The sequence below is a fragment of the Erpetoichthys calabaricus genome, chromosome 12 (genome assembly GCF_900747795.2).
Source record: "Erpetoichthys calabaricus chromosome 12, fErpCal1.3, whole genome shotgun sequence".
NCBI lineage: Eukaryota > Metazoa > Chordata > Cladistia > Polypteriformes > Polypteridae > Erpetoichthys > Erpetoichthys calabaricus.
This window is the reverse complement of record NC_041405.2, coordinates 123,126,123-123,143,374: the sequence shown is the minus strand read 5'-3', so window position 1 is coordinate 123,143,374 and position 17,252 is coordinate 123,126,123. Positions and strand designations below refer to the sequence as shown.

The 17,252-nt window shown below is 36.3% G+C and overlaps 1 protein-coding gene across 6 annotated transcripts in view; it reads left to right on the top strand.

The window, feature by feature from the left end:
* Window positions 1–17,252, top strand: part of klhl13 (kelch-like family member 13) — a 178,235-nt gene that overhangs the window by 146,352 nt on the left and 14,631 nt on the right. For all 6 annotated transcript variants that reach the window (XM_028816087.2, XM_028816086.2, XM_028816089.2 and 3 more), the window contains one exon: window positions 13,332–13,445. In XM_028816087.2, the coding sequence (XP_028671920.1) occupies window positions 13,332–13,445 (114 nt within the window). The remainder of the gene's footprint in view (window positions 1–13,331; window positions 13,446–17,252) is intronic.

Below are 17,252 nucleotides of genomic sequence, written 5' to 3'. Positions count from 1 at the left end.
GAAACCATACGTTTATATGGTTATTTTTAGAATGTCATGCTTGGGTCACAGATTTGCGCAGAAACACAGGAGGTTGTACAGAGACAGGAACGTTATTCAAACACTGCAAACAAACATTTGTCTCTTTTTCAAAAGTTTAAACTGTGCTCCATGACAAGACAGAGATGACAGTTCTGTCTCACAATTAAAAGAATGCAAACATATCTTCCTCTTCAAAGGAGTGCAAAGCAAGCAGTCAAAAAAAAAAATCAATACGGCTTTTAAGTATGCGAAGCACCGCCGGTACAAAGCTGTTGAAGGCGGCAGCTCACACCCCCTCTGTCAGGAGCAGGAAGAGAGAGAGAGAGAGAGAGAGAGAGAGATAGCGAGAGACAGATAAAAAAAATCAATACGTGCCCTTTGAGCTTTTAAGTATGCGAAGCTCCGTGCAGCCTGTCCTTCAGGAAGCAGCTGCACACAGCCCCCCTGCTCACACCCCCCTACGTCAGCGCAAGAGAGAGAGAGAGAGAGAAAGTTAGCTGGATAGCTTTTCAGCCATCTGCCAATAGCGTCCCTTGTATGAAATCAACTGGGCAAACCAACTGAGGAAGCATGTACCAGAAATTAAAAGACCTATTGTCCGCAGAAACCCGCGAAGCAGCGAAAAATCCGCGATATATATTTAAATATGCTTACATATAAAATCCGCGATGGAGTGAAGCCGCGAAAGGCGAAGTGCGATATAGCGAGGGATCACTGTATAGATTTTATATGCCATTTCTGCATAGCTTTGGCTTTATGTTTGAGGTCTTGCTGAAAAATAAACCGTGTCTGAAGTGATAGTTGTCTTATAGACTGCAGCTGATTTTCCTCCAGGACTTTGCTGCATTAATTTTACCATGTACTTTCACAGTCTTTCCACAGCCTGCTGCAGAGAAACATCCCCTCAGTATGATGCTTCCACCACCTTGCTTGACGGTCCGGATGGTATATTTTTGATGGTGGGTGGTGTTTGGCTTATGTCAAAGCATTAAGTATGACGAACAATAACCTCAAATTTGGTCTCCTTATTTCATAGAACCTTCTTCCATTTGATTTCAGTGTCTCCTACATGCTTTTTGACAAGCCGTAACCGATACATTATATGAGATTTCTTCAACAGCATCTTTCTCCTTGGCACTCTCCCATGAAGCCGCTCCTTTATTGTGAAGATTTGTTATCACTTTGACATTTAAGAGTATTTATCTGAAGATCAGTGTCAAAAAGTCAACGTTATAATTTGGAATTTTACTTAGTGCTAATCTTTTTATACGTGGCTTGAAAAACAAGTTGAATTATACTCAATCAGTTGTTTACAGTTTACAAGAAATGCTGTTCTTTGGAAGCATGAATCAAAAGCACAAGCTGGCAGGTCACTATCATTATCACTACATTAACAGCTGTTTTCTAGCTTTGCCAGGTTTACCCCCAAGCAGGCAGGTAAATCTAAATGAATCATTTTCTGATTTCTCTGTAATGGCCTGGTTTCACAAATAGTGTAGTGATTGTTATTAAGCGAATTTCACCAAAGCTTTATTTGCAGCAAAGTTGCTGCATTTGTTGACCCTTGTTTGTCACATTATTTACTGATAATTCATCCTTTTTTCTTTTTTTTTCTTCGGTGTCTCATAGTGCTTTACGTGGCCAGCACAACATCCCCTGGAGCTATAACAACGAACATTGGATGGTACTACACCCAGGGTTTATAATGCTGATCATTTGCATTACACATTGGCTATAACGCTTGTACATCTCTCACTATGTTCTTTCTTCTTTGATCTAACTGAGTCATAGTCGCACAGTGGTTGCTACAATGAAGAGCACATGATCGCGCTCAGTGTTGTTAGTATACTGGCTGACACACTGCAGATTGGAACACTGGGAGAAACTCAGAGTTACTATAGCATCAGTATTTATACCAGTTTTTTTTATATTTTTCATGAAAACAATTGCTATGAAATGTAAAGTCATAAAGACACATTCAAACTGTGTATGGTAGGTGAACTCAATTCAAGGAGTTGAACACATAAGTAAATAATGCAGGTTCTCAGATTTTATTTTGTGAAACACTACCCGTCCCCCATGGCTCTGCCCAAGTAGTAGTGAAACAGGACAGTGAGGAGGGCCCTGCCCGGTTCCCTACTCCTGATGTCACGCTTCCCCCTCCCCTTGGCCCGCTGCATATCTCTTGGATTTGTGCATATAAATCGATATAGCAAGTGAACTATGATACATAGCACAATGAGAGAAGATGGAAAATCAACCGGAATGTTCAAGTAAATTATAGAAAAAAAACCGATCTAAATCCATTAAGTAGTTCTCTTGTGAAAAATGGACAGAGATACAGACAGACAGACATTGGATTTTATATATAGAGGGATATACAACATAAAAAATGAGTTATCTCTGCTTGTCACCAAATATGCTATTCAGTCTTAGAGTTCCACATCAATATAAGACAAGGAAGCACATGCCCTATGCATGTGTAATTAGCCACATGTAGAATAACAACAAACATTGAAAGAGCCCGACGCCAAATGCAATAGTAATAATAACAAAATATTTATTACTACTTAAAAGATTTTTTTATCTTTTTAATAGAATGAAAAATGTAAAGCATCAGCACAGACAGTTTGGAGAGCCTTCAGCGCAACTTCAAAAAATAGATTGAGCCAGCGGGTTCAATAATGACATGATACTTTGAATTGTCTACTTTTAGCTATTGTAGGGCTGATTTTTTTATTCCTTTTCTTATATAGCTAACTATTTTTCAAAAAAACCCAGTTTTCTGAAAAGCATACAAAGCAATATTTTTTCACATAAATCTACATAAAATGTCTGTTGCTGTGTGCATTGTCTTGTGCTCTACCACGGCAGTGGGTGAGGGAATGGGGGGGTGGTGAGCTGCTGCCAGGCTGAAAAAGACATAAAGCAAGTTTCTCACTTAAATCAACATAATTCGACCTACGTATTTTTTCTGGCTGTTGACTATGATTTTCGGAATTTCCTCTTCGTTTTGATGAAATACACATTTGTGTGTCTCTGGCCATGTTCTTTCTTCTTTGATATCATGAAGGCACGGTGGTGCAGTGGTTTGGCACTGCTCTTGCACATCTCAGGTCACGTTTTTGGCCACAATAATCAGTCCAGTGTAGTTGGCAGACGTTTCCCTAGCCCTCAGGGACACTTTAAAGATGATTGCACCATTATAATCCAGTCAAATCTATTTCTGTTAGTCCTTCCCACTGACTTCATTGCATTTCACTGAGTTCAACGATATTTGCAATCACTTATGTGATTTCTCTGAACTCGAGGCAAAGCAAACATTGCGGAGTTCACTTATCACTAGTGGTGATGTAGTATGTGAAAAATGGTCTAAATGTGATTTCTATAAAAACACGCACTGCAGGATTTGTCAAGATAAATGAAGAAAAGCAAAGGTGACGAGATACATTTCTCACAAGTAAATTTGCAAAATCCTGACATGGTATAAATGTTACACTCTAATATCTAAACCACTAATTCCAGCTGTAAATAAAAGCAGTGACCCATTTCATTTTGTCAGAAATCTCTGTGTGTCTTTTCTCAATAGCTGACTTTTAAACAGATGCAGCTAGTCAGGTATAAGCTGTTTCTGTCAAACAAAGAAAATTTAAAAATACGTTTCATGAAATATTGCCTAAACATTATTGACCACATTCAGTGACAAACAAGAACACATTAGTTATTGAAGTGTATGAAATAACTGCTGCAACTTGTACTACCAAGCACTAAAACTAGTAGCTTGCCAATGAGGACTAACATGAAATCTCCATGAAAAACTGAACAAAATCATAAGAGATTAAAAAATGGTTATTATTATAACATATGCCAGACTCATAATTTTTTGATCTAAATGCACATGCTTATGTTCAGTGAGGACTGTAGTTTTGTTTTCATTGATATAATGAAAATTCTAGGTCCTTTGAAATTAAAATGTTACAAATGTTGATTTTTTTTAATATATAAAGTAGTTCTACCTGCCCCCATACATCTAAAGTTCACTACATATTAATGTTAATAACTTAAGCCTTTTTATAATACAATGTTGTTGTATTTAATAAGTAATTAAAGTTCACTCTACGAATAGCAACTGTGTGGTGGGTGTTTTAGGTCTACTCCTTGAATATTTAGATGTTGACGCCAATAAAAACACCATTTCTAATAACTAACTTTTTAAACTACAGTACATACACAGTAGCAGTGAATTACTGAAATTTCATGCAGTATATTCTAGCACTAAATTTATGTGAACATTTCAGCATTATTTTTTCCCAATTGCTGTCATTGCTGACAAGCTAAGAAAAACTGCTAAATAATTGATTTCTGTGAAACTGAAATAAATAAAGCTTCAAGGAACAAGTGCAATAAAATATTTAGTTTAAATTCCATCAATAATAAACTGCACTCTGGAGAAATATGCTGTAAGATTTCTACTTGACATTGAATGTCTGAGGATTTGCTTGGAAAAACTGCTTCACACTAATAAATGATTTTTTTTCTGAGCTACTATTTTAGAACAAGTCTCCTGAGACTACTTAATGCAATTGATTGACAGTAAAAGTTGCATTCATATGGAGTAAAATGCTGCATAGGTAGAATGGTCAGCCTTAAGCCAAATATGGACTACAATGAGTTACAGGGTATACAAAAGAAATTATTAATACCTGGCATATTGTCTGCATACATAAACTAAAATGCATTGCTTTTTGCAGCTTTTGTAAATTTTGTAAACCAAACTTTCAAAAAAAAAAAATACTTTTCATTTATAATAACAGCTTAAACACTTTGAAATATGTAACCTCTTGTTTCCTCCATGCCCTCATTTACTACTGGTCAGAAGGTTTAGAGCACCTCAGATTTTCCAGTTTTTCTTCAAATTGAATCTGTTGAAATGCATTGAATGACTTACAAGGGTGAAAAGCTAAGCATGAAACTGACAGAGGTTTAAAGATAAGGTTTAGGTTAGCAAAAACTGGAAGAAGGGAAATTTCAGAATAGATAGATAGATAGATAGTATTACAAATGGGCCTTCTTCATGGAACACCTAATAGGTTAAAATCTACAGATGTTCTACAGCTCCAAACTTCTATTGATTACTTAAAAACCCTGTCTGTCTGAAACAGACTGTGTTACTACACCCTCTGAAGTACTGCTTGGACAATATTACACTGTGGAAAATTGTACAGTAAATTCCAGTGATAATGGCAAGAAAACAGCAATTAACAAATGGAACGAGACAGAGCATTATTACCCTTAGAAGTGTAAGCCTTTCATTTAGAGTAATTACAAAAAAAAATCTAAAGTGTCAGTTTGTATGATGTCCTATGCAATCCAAAGGCATTCGGAAACTGGGGGAAATTCTGATAGGAAGAGATCTGACAAACCCAAAGCCACCACCCAATCAGTAAACAAGTTTCTGATGGTCACCAGCTTGCATGACAAGCACCTCACAGCACAACAGCTTCAAGCACAGCTTAACAGTGGTCGTAAAAAGCTAGTCTCAATTTCTATTGTGAAAAGGAGACTTTGTGCTGCAGGTTTGACAGGGCAACTGGCAGTAAGAAAGCCATTCGTTAAAGGACAAAATAGGGCCTTGCAATGCTGGCTGTGGACTACCGCAGACTGGAAGAACCTCTTATGGACCAATGAATCAAAATTTGAAATCTTTGGTTCATCACGCAGGGTGTTTGTATGCCGTCAAGTTGGTGAAAGAATGGTTCCTCAGTGTGTGACACCAACTGTCTTAACATGGAGGTGGAATTGTGATGGTCTAGGATTCTTTTGCTGTTGGCAGAGTTGATGGCTTGCATAGAATCTGGAATTCTGAATCAAAAAGGTTACCACAGTTTGGCTGTTATATCAGCAAAAGGTGTCTACTTTGATGAATCAAAAATTTGAATAACATTTTGTGCATTTAATGATTCTTTGGTTTTTTTTTGTTTTTTTTTTTTGTTTTTTTTTTTTCCATTGTTTATTAGCTCTCTGTCTTGTTTTCATGAAACATTAAGACAATAAACTGCATGCATTTTCATACAAACTGGAAAAAAAAGTGAGATGTTCTAAAACTTTTGACCGGTAGTGTAAATGCCAAAAAATACAGACTTAACTGAATTCTTGCTTGAAGTATATTTTGAAATTTTTATTCTCACTAATGTATTATCTGATTTATATACATTTTATGCTGTCTTTTCACTTAAACCTGGTAGGGATCATGGTGGCAGCATGCTGAGCTGAAGATTCAGACCTGTCTACATTATCTTTAATGATGGGGACCAGGCAATTCTGTGTAATTGTGAAGTGTTCCCAAACCTCCTGAGAGAAAGAATCACTTTCCCCGAGTCCTAGGTCTGCTCCAGGTGATTTCCTAGTGAATCATACCTGATACACCCTCAAGTGTGAGGCATCACAACACTGTACCCAAACCACTTCAGCTGCCTTATCTTATTCTGGAAAAGCATTAGTTTTCCTTTGAGGTCCTTCAGTATTGTTGAGCTCCTCACTGTTTCAAACAATGGTACATAAAGGGTACATAAAATTAAATAGTATATTGTGGTCTTAGTGAACCATATATTCAGAATTAGTCAGTATCCTATTTTGTGTTTTACGCATTCTAATGAAATAAATACATAGAGGGGCATTTTATTTTCATTAAAAATATGCATCAACATTATGTACATGTATGTACTTCATACGTTATTTTAAATCATAGTTACAAATGAAAACTTGAAATGAACTCCACTAAAGCAGAGTATGTTTTAAAAGCATAATATCTGCAAGTAGACATTATAAACTGTAGTTTTTCTTAGGCTTCGTTTAGTGCCCCGTGTACAAACTGAGTAAAATATTGCTGCTAGCAATATACTTCAGTTACTGTATCTGATGCAAGTACTTTCTCAGTGCACGCACCCTGAATCTTGGGGATGTGGGATAGACCATGGCAATGAAGATACATGGGAGGAAAAATGTTTTGAATATAGCCTTTGTAAAGATTTAGAATGTATTTACACTTTCAAAGGGAAGTTATCAATAGTTGACACATGAGACTCACCAGTCATATTTTGTGTAGATAATTCAAAGCTGTTGACATGTGTGTTGCTCAAGTTTTTAATCATTTACGTTTTCCTCTTAAATGCTTGTTTTCAAGATGATTCGTGATAGGTTTAAAATTTGTTCCTCTAGGGAGATGTTTTGTCACATATATCTTATAGGTGTCAAAGACAACTGGAACTCTAAATACATATTTTCCAACCCGCTGAATCCAAACACAGGGTCACGGGGGTCTGCTGGAGCCAATCCCAGCGAACACGGCACAAGGCAGGAACCAATCCCAGGCAGGGTGCCAACCCACTGCAGGACACACACAAACACACTCACACACCAAGCACACACTAGGGCCAATTTAGAATCGCCAATCCACCTAACCTGCATGTCTTTGGACTGTGGGAGGAAACCCACGCAGACACGGGGAGAACATGCAAACTCCACGCAGGGAGGACCCGGGAAGCGAACCCAGGTCCCCTGGTCTCCCAACTGCGAGGCAGCAGCGCTACCCACTGCGCCACCGTGCCGCCCACTCTAAATACAATCAAATTCAATTACTAGCCCACTGGCAACATATTACATTTGTGTTACATTGCTATAAAAACAAATCTGAACAGTTGCTTTGCTCTTAAACAACTTGGTATACAAGAAGATTAATTTTAAAAATGTACTTCATTGCCCTGAACAGAACAATGAACACAATGAAAGAATTCCTGTTCATAATGTTTATTTAGCCTTCCAATTGTTATGAATTGCTGAATTTATCACACATTTAAATTGTTGTATCATTGATTATAAAAGAACTATAAAAATATTAAACTGAATAAGTCCAGCTTTGAAAGTATTCACCCCATTGACATTTACTTTCATTAAAAAGCACAGGAAGGCCTTTGTAACCTTACAAATCTAAGTGAATTTAGTTTAAATTGCAACATACATAAAGGTGGATTCCCATCAAATTTTAACAGGTTATGAATGTGTAATAAGGATTAAACTATATTTGTGTGGAAAAAAGCTCACAATAAGCCCTGTCTTGCATATCTAGAAAACGCATGTAGAAGCTTCTGAGAGAATCTGGACAAACATTGATTTTTTTGGCCTTATTCCCAAGTACTGTGTGTGGAAGTGGTATGTTGTTGGGTTGCTTTTAATCGGTAGGGACTAGTGTGATAGCTAAAACAGAAGAAAACAATTGATGCAACAAAATACAGATACATACTGAAGTAAAACTGCATAGTCTACAAAAGATTTGACTTCCCAAACATTAAAGAGACTCTTGAATGGCTTAAAAAAAAAAAAAGATATACCCTAAGTTCTTGTCTATAAGCCGGACTCATGTATTAGCCGGAGACCAAAAATCATACGAATTTTTAAAATAAAATCGTATCATAGATAAGCCGGACTCATGGATAAGCCGAACGTACTATAACCTATAACTAATAGAAGGGAGGGAGGTCAGTGGTCTCACTCGCGCCCATTTAATTTCTTTAAGGGGGGAGAGAGTGTGAGATATTGGCGTCTCTCTCACTCCCCGCATGGCGCGGTTGGAGCGGCCGGAGCGCGTTCTTTCTGCTCTGGGCGTCGCCGAGTCAACACGAGCGCGTAGCGGTCATTTAAATTGTGATTTTATATGTAAGCATATTTAAATATATATCGCGGATTTCTGCGGACAATGGGTCTTTTAATTTCTGGTACATGCTTCCTCAGTTGGTTTGCCCAGTTGATTTCATACAAGGGACGCTATTGGCAGATGGCTGAGAAGCTACCCGGCTTACTTTTCTGTCTCTCTTGCGCTGACTATCTGTGATCCTGACGTATGGGGATTGAGCAGGGGGGCTGTTTGCACACCTAGACGATACGGACGCTCGTCTAAAAATGCTGAAAGATTATCTTCACGTTGCTATCTTTTGTAAAGCTGATTCCTGAAAAGACATGCTGCACGGTCTTGTCATGGAGCACAGTTTAAACTTTTGAAAAAGAGACAAATGTTTGTTTGCAGTGTTTGAATAACATTCCCGTCTCTCTACAACCTCCTGTGTTTCTGCGCAAATCTGTGACCCAAGCATGACAATATAAAAATAACCATATAAACATATGGTTTCTACTTCGCGGATATTCTTATTTCGCGGGTGGCTCTGGAACGCAACCCCCGCGATGGATGTATAAGCCGGACTTATGTATAAGCCGATATTCTATTTTTTCATTTTCACAACTTTTTTCCTTAGATAAGCCGCGGCTTATAGACAAGAACTTAGGGTAAATTCTTTTAGTGATCAGGTTGAAAGTATTGACTGCCTAGAAAGCTCTTTGGCAGACCTTACTATTTATAATAACACTATTACTCCTGAAGCAACCTGGAACAGTCAGAGCACGTTTGTAAGGAAGTGTTGGCAAATGTTAAACCTACAAAAAGTGAAAACGATAATTTTAACATAAAAGAAACTTGTGGCTGTAATTGCCTCACAAGAGACCACTATCAAATATTACATGCCGACTAAAGGGAATGACAGCTGTTCAAAGCTAGAATTTTCAGTGGTATGATTATTTTATAATGAAAATGATTTTCCAGCACAATGTAAACTGTTTAAGCATACAAAAAATTTCATTTGTTTACTGAGAGACATGACTATAAATTTGTTTTTAAAAGAATTCAGATGGTATTCGACTTAAACAGGTATAAGTAAACAACATTTTTTGTTGTAAATAATAAAGAAATTTCTAAAATATTTGCCATTTCCATTTCTGTTTTATTTATTAAACTCTCTTGGGACCTCCCCCAAATGGACAACATGCTGAAGAGTGTCCCAAAGTGCAATCACCGAGTCTGTGGAGGACTGTTTATCCATTGCCGAGGCAACAGCAGGCTCACAGCTCTGCTGTGGCTCTTCACCAACGCAAACAGAAAACATCTTGATGGGTGATGCAAGGAACATTGTAAATGCAGGGAACAGTATTTTTGGCCACTAACCTAGCCACAACCCTGCCTGACTGCTGTGTCTGTGTATAGGAGAGTGGTAGATCACGTTACAATAAGTAACCGTGCCGTTCCTGTTTCAAGCTGAGTTAAGCTGCTTTTGCTAAAGTACTGAGACTCAGCCTCATGTTTTGGGGTGTAAGACTTATAGTGCGACCACGATCTTTTAGGATTTGCCTCTGTGGCGCTTAATTGCACCGCTGTGAGCCTGCTTTTACCCTGCCCTGGTAACGGACAAACAATCTTCCAGACGCAGCAATCGCGCTTTGGGATGCACTTCAGCGTGTCGTTCCCGTGGGAGGGGGGAGCGGGGTCCCAAAAGAGTTCAGAATCCTCACAATATGAAGAAGAATAGGATGATTCAGCTTCTGATTGATAACTGTGCTGCCCACAACATGCTTCCACATTCAGATAATGTTCGTGTTGAATTCTTCCCACCCAATTGTACAGCAGTGCTTCAGCCATTGCATTTGGGCATCATTCGCACCCTGAAAGTGTATTATCGCAAGGAAATGCTGAGAAAAATTCTCGTCAGCATAACTGGTAGAGAGGAGGAGATTAAAATTAACGCAAAAGAAGCTATTGAAATGATTGTAAATGCCTGGACGCAAGTTAAAGAAAGCACTATAGTGACAAATACAGAATCTCATTACTACAAAATTTTCATTACAAGGAAATATTTTTTAGGTCCCTGGCAGTTCGTTGTAACAGAATTTTACCTGTATTTAAGAAAAAAAGATGCACTCAAGAGTTAAGTCTTTAGTTTTACTGTATATTTGTAAGTTTTTTTAATTAAAAGTTTAATTAGTAAAATAAAAATCATAAATAATTACAGCTGGCAGCAGAAAACTACACTTTAAAGTTTGTTTTTAAATAGTATCTTGAATATTGCAGTTGTTACACTATTATTTTGGATGTCTGAGATTAAAATGTGATCAAATTTAATTTTTCCGTTCTTGTATAAATGTTATGTTTACTTTTTACAGTTCGTACAACCATTCATTTCTGTAATATTCACTTGTCTAATACTACTGTTTATTATTGCAGCCTGGAATACAGGCATAAATGTTCAGCCTGCTTCATCGAATCTTTCCTAAATTAGAAATTCCAGTGGTGAAGCTTTCTGGATAAGATCTTCACAAAAATTCCATTCTTTGATTTTCTCCAAATCGTATAATGCTAATAGTGTTTAATCACAGGGTATGAGGAAGAGATTATAAGTTTCATTTATTTTCAGTGATTAAGGTGTCTGCAGCTCCAAGTTAAGTAATCTTTCAGCATGTAAAAATTGCAGGTTTGCAGCAGAAAACTTCAAAATAATTCTATCCTTTGCCATGTGCATGTTAGAATCTAATTATATTTTGATGTAGTGGCAGTTCTAAAAAAACAGATGTAATCATTCATGAATGTACTGTAATGTAGATTCAAATTGTCCAAATGATGATTTAAGTGAAGCTATAAAGGTTTTATTGCCAACACATTGTTGTTTTGTTTTATAGAAAATATATGTATTTTTACTAAAATACATATATGGAATTAAAAGAAAGCTTTACAAACTGAAGTGTTTTCACTTCAAACATTTGAAAAGGAGTACTGTGGTGTTACAGGGATCTGGATTTCATGTTAAAATGTGCGTTATGTTAGATGAAGTCTTGTGCAACAAAAAAAAAAAAAAAAAAAAAAAAAAAGAGTACAAAGAAATGCTATTTTGAATTTGGAGGTGGCGTTATACTTGTTAATTTGATAAACTGGTTGTTGATTGGCGACATTAAAATGGCATGTGATGAGTGAATGCATGCCCTTTAGATTGGTACCTCCATCTACACTTGCTTCTTGTGTTTACCCAATTACTGTAGTCCTGCCTCCTTACATACCTTGGAATGTAGAAAGAAATGGGTGGCTGTAAAGAAAAAAATAACTAGTTATAAAAATAATGACAACATGCTCTCTTTTTCAAAGAGGTCCCCTAATATACAAATCAAATAAAACTGTCTTAAATCCTTTCTTAAAAATTGGCCAGTGCCTAGTTCATGCTGATACTGTCTTTACATTCATCATCACTTCAGTGTAACTCTGCAGTCTTTTGAACATGGACACATTATTTACTCATTGCATTGAATGGTTTTGTTGCTTCACACTGTCATTACATTTACAATCTTAATTCGATAAGATTATAGTTCTTTTAAATGTGTTTATGAGTAAGAATTCTTTTGTTAAAATTCCTTAAAAAATAATAAAAAAGTCAAACTATCTACTATGTACTTCTATAGACAAATCTTTTGTCAGCAGTGTCAGCAACACGTGTATTACAGAGTCCCATCCTAGACCAGATGCTAGTCCTCCAGAGGGCATTATCACACATGCACACACACCAGAGCATTTCTGGAGTAAAATGACAATAAGAGCGTGTGTGCGCTTTTGAAATGAAGAAAAAAACTGAATTCTCTAGATGAAAACACACACATACCAAGAGGATATGCATAAAAGCACTACTCAGAGTTACTGTTAAACTACCTCGGTTTACTACTGAGGCTTTATTTTTGCAACCCCTCATGAAGGGTATAATAATCATTACAATCAGAATTCATCTTCTCAAAAGTAAGTGTACTTGTTACAGTGAACCAGCAGTCCTATTAGAAAGAATTTCAATGGTGCCATGATCTGGATTCAGCAGATCGGTGTTGACTTGGCACTTGGGAGCTATTGGCAGAAATCCAAAGGCTCAAATAAGTAAAACTTGTTATGGGAAAAGGTTTTTTTTTTTATTCTCTGCTATTCTGGCATTGTATTTGGAAATCTGTACAAGTTTTGTGTTATGGTAAATGTGTGAGCTGAAAATTATAGTTTTGTTTTGTTGAACTTTTTTTTTTTTTTTTTTTTTTTTTTCCCCTGAGAGTTTTTCTGGTATGTAATTTTTGCCCATTTTAGTCTAAGGAAGTAATGAACTTATCCTGTTTGGAAGGTAATTTCACTTATTTAATGGCCTTTTTTTGTGCACTTTATGTGATAATTTTATCTCAACATTTATTACCGTAGTTGTAAGTGCAGAAGAGAGAAGTTGTTATTGATTCTGTTACAAATTACTGTTGTGTTTAAAAGAATCTTACAAGAATGTCAGCATATAGTTTCATTTACATTATCGGACATATGTAAAAGGTTCATTCTTTCCAATTTTTCTCACTTCTGTCCTTTATTTTCTCTAGAGTGTTTTATATATGTTTTAATATTGTGTTTTTTTTTTTTTTTAATAAAACAGCCACTGTGGAATGTTACAACCCTCGAACAAATGAGTGGACATATGTCGCAAAAATGAACGAACCCCATTATGGACATGCTGGGACAGTATATGGTGGATTTATGTACATTTCAGGTACTATTTTATATCATGATTGTCTATTTTTTTAAGCATAATATGTGAAAGTGACAATTATTGCATTGTTTTAAATACTGGATTTGTCTTAAATTATTCTAGCTATAGTCTACCAGTTGAAAACAGGCTTTCACATTACACCTGGAACTCAATATACATTAAGATGTACCAAAGATTGAGGCAATCTACTTATTTTGCATACAAATAACATTATAGGCTAAAAAAAGCTTTTTTCCTTGTCTCTTACACTAGTCTCCTTTTAACCCCAGTGATCCATAAAATAGTGTCATTGAAAGAGCCCTGTCCTTTAAGTTTGTGCTATATTACTTAACTAATTTTAAAACACTATTTCTTAGACTTACCTTTCTTAGTCCTTGGTTTATTTTGATCTCCTTTTCCCCAGGGTATGTGTCCATTGAATTAGAAAATACATTAGTTGTAGTATTCTGTTTAATTACTGTTAAGTTGTATAATTGGAAACAGATTTGTTTTTGTCATTTAAAATTTTTTATTAAAATTCTAATACTAAATTCAAGGGGGTTGCACAGTGGTAGTGCTGCTGCCTCGCAGTAAGGAAATGTGGGTTCGCTTCCTGGGTCCTCCCTGCGTGGAGTTTGCATGTTCTCCCCGTGGGTTGCCTCCAGGCGCTCCGGTTTCCTCCCACAGTCCAAAGACATGCAGGTTAGGTGCATTGGCGATCTGAAATTGTCCCTAGTGTGTGCTTAGTGTGTGTGTGTGTGTGCCCTGCGGTGGGCTGGCACCCTGCCTGGTGTTTGTTCCTGCCTTTCGCCCTGTGTTGGCTGGGATTGGCTCCGGTGAACCCCCGTGACCCTGTAGTTAGGATATAGCAGGATGGTCAATGATTGACTGACTAACTAAATTCAAGGATGGAAGAAAAGCATGTACTGTTAATTGGAGTGAGACTGAAACATTCTAATTCTTGTGGTTTGTGGGTTAGATTTCAAAAAGCAAGTTGCAATGAAAATGCACTCAGTTGCTAACAATTAAATTACAGCTTTTTCATTTAATAAAAATTAAATTCTTGATTCAGAATACTTGAAGTGAAGAATTAACACAAACATATCCCAGGAAAGCTTGTTTGTTAGCCCATCCATGGAAGCCGAAGAGTTAACTGCAGCCATTGCTAAGCATTAACCATAAGTCAGTACTTGGTGTGAAAAAAAATTACCACTCGTGAAAAAAAACTGTTCAATTTAGAAAAAGTAAACTCCTTGAATTAAATTTTACTATCTTACATCAGGAAGTTAGGAATTAAGTGATCGTGTAATTTTGAAAAATAACAACAGACTAAGCTACAAATAACACTTGTGCACTGAGTTGATACCCCAGATAGCAGAACTTCTGGTGGCTTTTGAGAAGTTAGTCAGAATCACAATGCCTGCTTTCATTTCCATATTGTTTATGAAATTATTTGGAGATGATATTTAGAAGTCGAAAGTGTACAATCATGTAGATGTCCCAGTCTGTGGCTGAAACAGCAGGTTGGATGTGAAGATTGAACCAGCAAATTTGTGACTTAAAATCCAGTATTCTATTCACTGTGTTATTCTTCTTACCATATATGTATCAAAAACTGTTAATTAAAATGTTAGAATTATTTTATTAAATTCATCAGATTCCACAACCATTTAAGCACAAGTAGTTTCCTCACTGTGCCAGACATACCAACACTTAGATCATGTTATAAACACACTGGATCAACCATTTCAGTACCTGATATATATGCAAAGATCAAAATCTTTTTGTGTACATGAGTATAGCACTTAAGGCCACCGTTTTATCCTTTAGTTTATTGCATAACGTTTTGTGACATTTTTTTTTCCTTTTGGATTTGAGTGTACAAGTTCTGTTTCATTTCTCTTATTTGACTCTGACCTAAACTACAATCTGCTAATCTGGAGGTCTGACTTGTTTTCATTTACATGCATATTCAAAATTATATTTTGGATTGAGATAAGGGCTAGGATGAGCCATTCTGTATCTCTATCTGTAACTCTCACATAAGAACATAAGAAATTTGACAAATGAGAATAGACCTTTCAGTCCATCAGGCTTGTTAATTTTAGCTAATAGCTAAGCTATCCCAATATTTCATCCAGAGACTTCTTAAAAGTTGTCAAGGTTTCTGCTTCAACTACATGGCTTAGTAGCTCACGCACATCCATACATACAAACATCCCTCATTTCCTGACCCCACCTTAACACAAAAAAAAAAAAAATGAGTCTTTGTCACGGATAGGCGGGCTTGGAAAATGGTATGGTATGTATATTTAGACTCAGACTTATAGTTACTGAATTGTTCTATAGAAAAATTAAATTATACAGCTATTAAACACTATAAGGTTACTCTTTTTGCCTGTTTTGTTTTTTTTCTGCTTTTCTTTATCCTTCTATGTGTTAAAATGAGTGTTCTCATTTTTCTCATACCATGAGAGTGCTGACTATGGCATCACCATCTGTGCTGCTTGTTTCTGTACTGATTATAAAAAACCATCAGTCATTTGTTAAGAAATTTTAGCACAGAGCTGAGCGTGTTTCACATTATTATGTAATGAATGTTGAGCACAAACTGTATTTTTCAAACATTGGCTGAAGTGCCACATCTAGCAGCTTCATCTATTATCAAGGCTGCTGTTTGATTCCTGGAAATTATTTAGGCGACTTGTTAATATGTAATTGATTAACATTTCCTGGGGTTTTGGCCTATTTTTCTATATTATCAAAACATGTCCTCATAAAACTATCTTTTTGTTTTGTTTAATAATGTGTGAGTTGACAAAATAGCCTCTGATCTAGACTAAATGCTATTTCAGTATTTGGACCCGAGAGCAATGTTTTTGTGAACATTCATGATCTGCATCCAATTTTTCTTCTGGGAAGGTGCTATATTAATCAGTCTAATGTGCTTAATCATGCTGTAGAAGGTGCTGTAGTGCTCATAGAGAGACCCTGTTTTTGGCTTTGTTTATATCTTGGTGAAAGAGTCTAGAACAATAATTCGCTTTTTTTCCTAATCGATGCAGTGAAACTAAGCAACTATGTTTTCTTTATTAATTCAAAAGTGAAGAATAATCTGTAGTATATAAGTTCTTCATAATTTTAAAAACATTATCGCTGTTTTAATGAGAATGTGCAGCATTACACTTTGAATCATGTGTTGTTTATTGCTCTTAGTAATTCAAGAGTTTTCTTACAAGTTGAAGCAGTGCACTAAAGCACATTGACAACATTTCTCTGACTTAAGTGTTAATGGCTTGAGTGAGTCCCTTCACCCATTATCAGCAACAGAATGTTGAACGAGGAACTCTTTTGCGCCATTACTTTCCATGTTTCCCGTCCCATGCTTTTTGTGTTTGCCCATAAACCATTTTATCCATACACATAGCCAAATATAAGACTTAAAATGTACAATCCCAAATCAGAAAAAGCTGGGACGGTATGAAAAATACAAAAACAAAAAAAAAAACTGATTCTTAAATTTATTTTCACTTTTATTTCATTGCAGGCACTATGAACCCAATATATACTTGTCTAGAGTGTTCTAATGTTCTAATATTTCATGTTTTGTCTGGACAGCTTTATTTATTTTGTTAATATACATCCATTCCTGCATTGCAGGCCTGCAACACATTCCAAAAAAGTTGGGACAGGGACAAATTAGGGCCAGTAATGAGGTAAAATAATTAAATAATGATGTAATTTCAAACAGGTGATGTCAACAGGTGATTGTAATCATGATTTGTACAAAAGCAGTATCCATGAAAGGCTGAGACTTTGAAGAGCAAA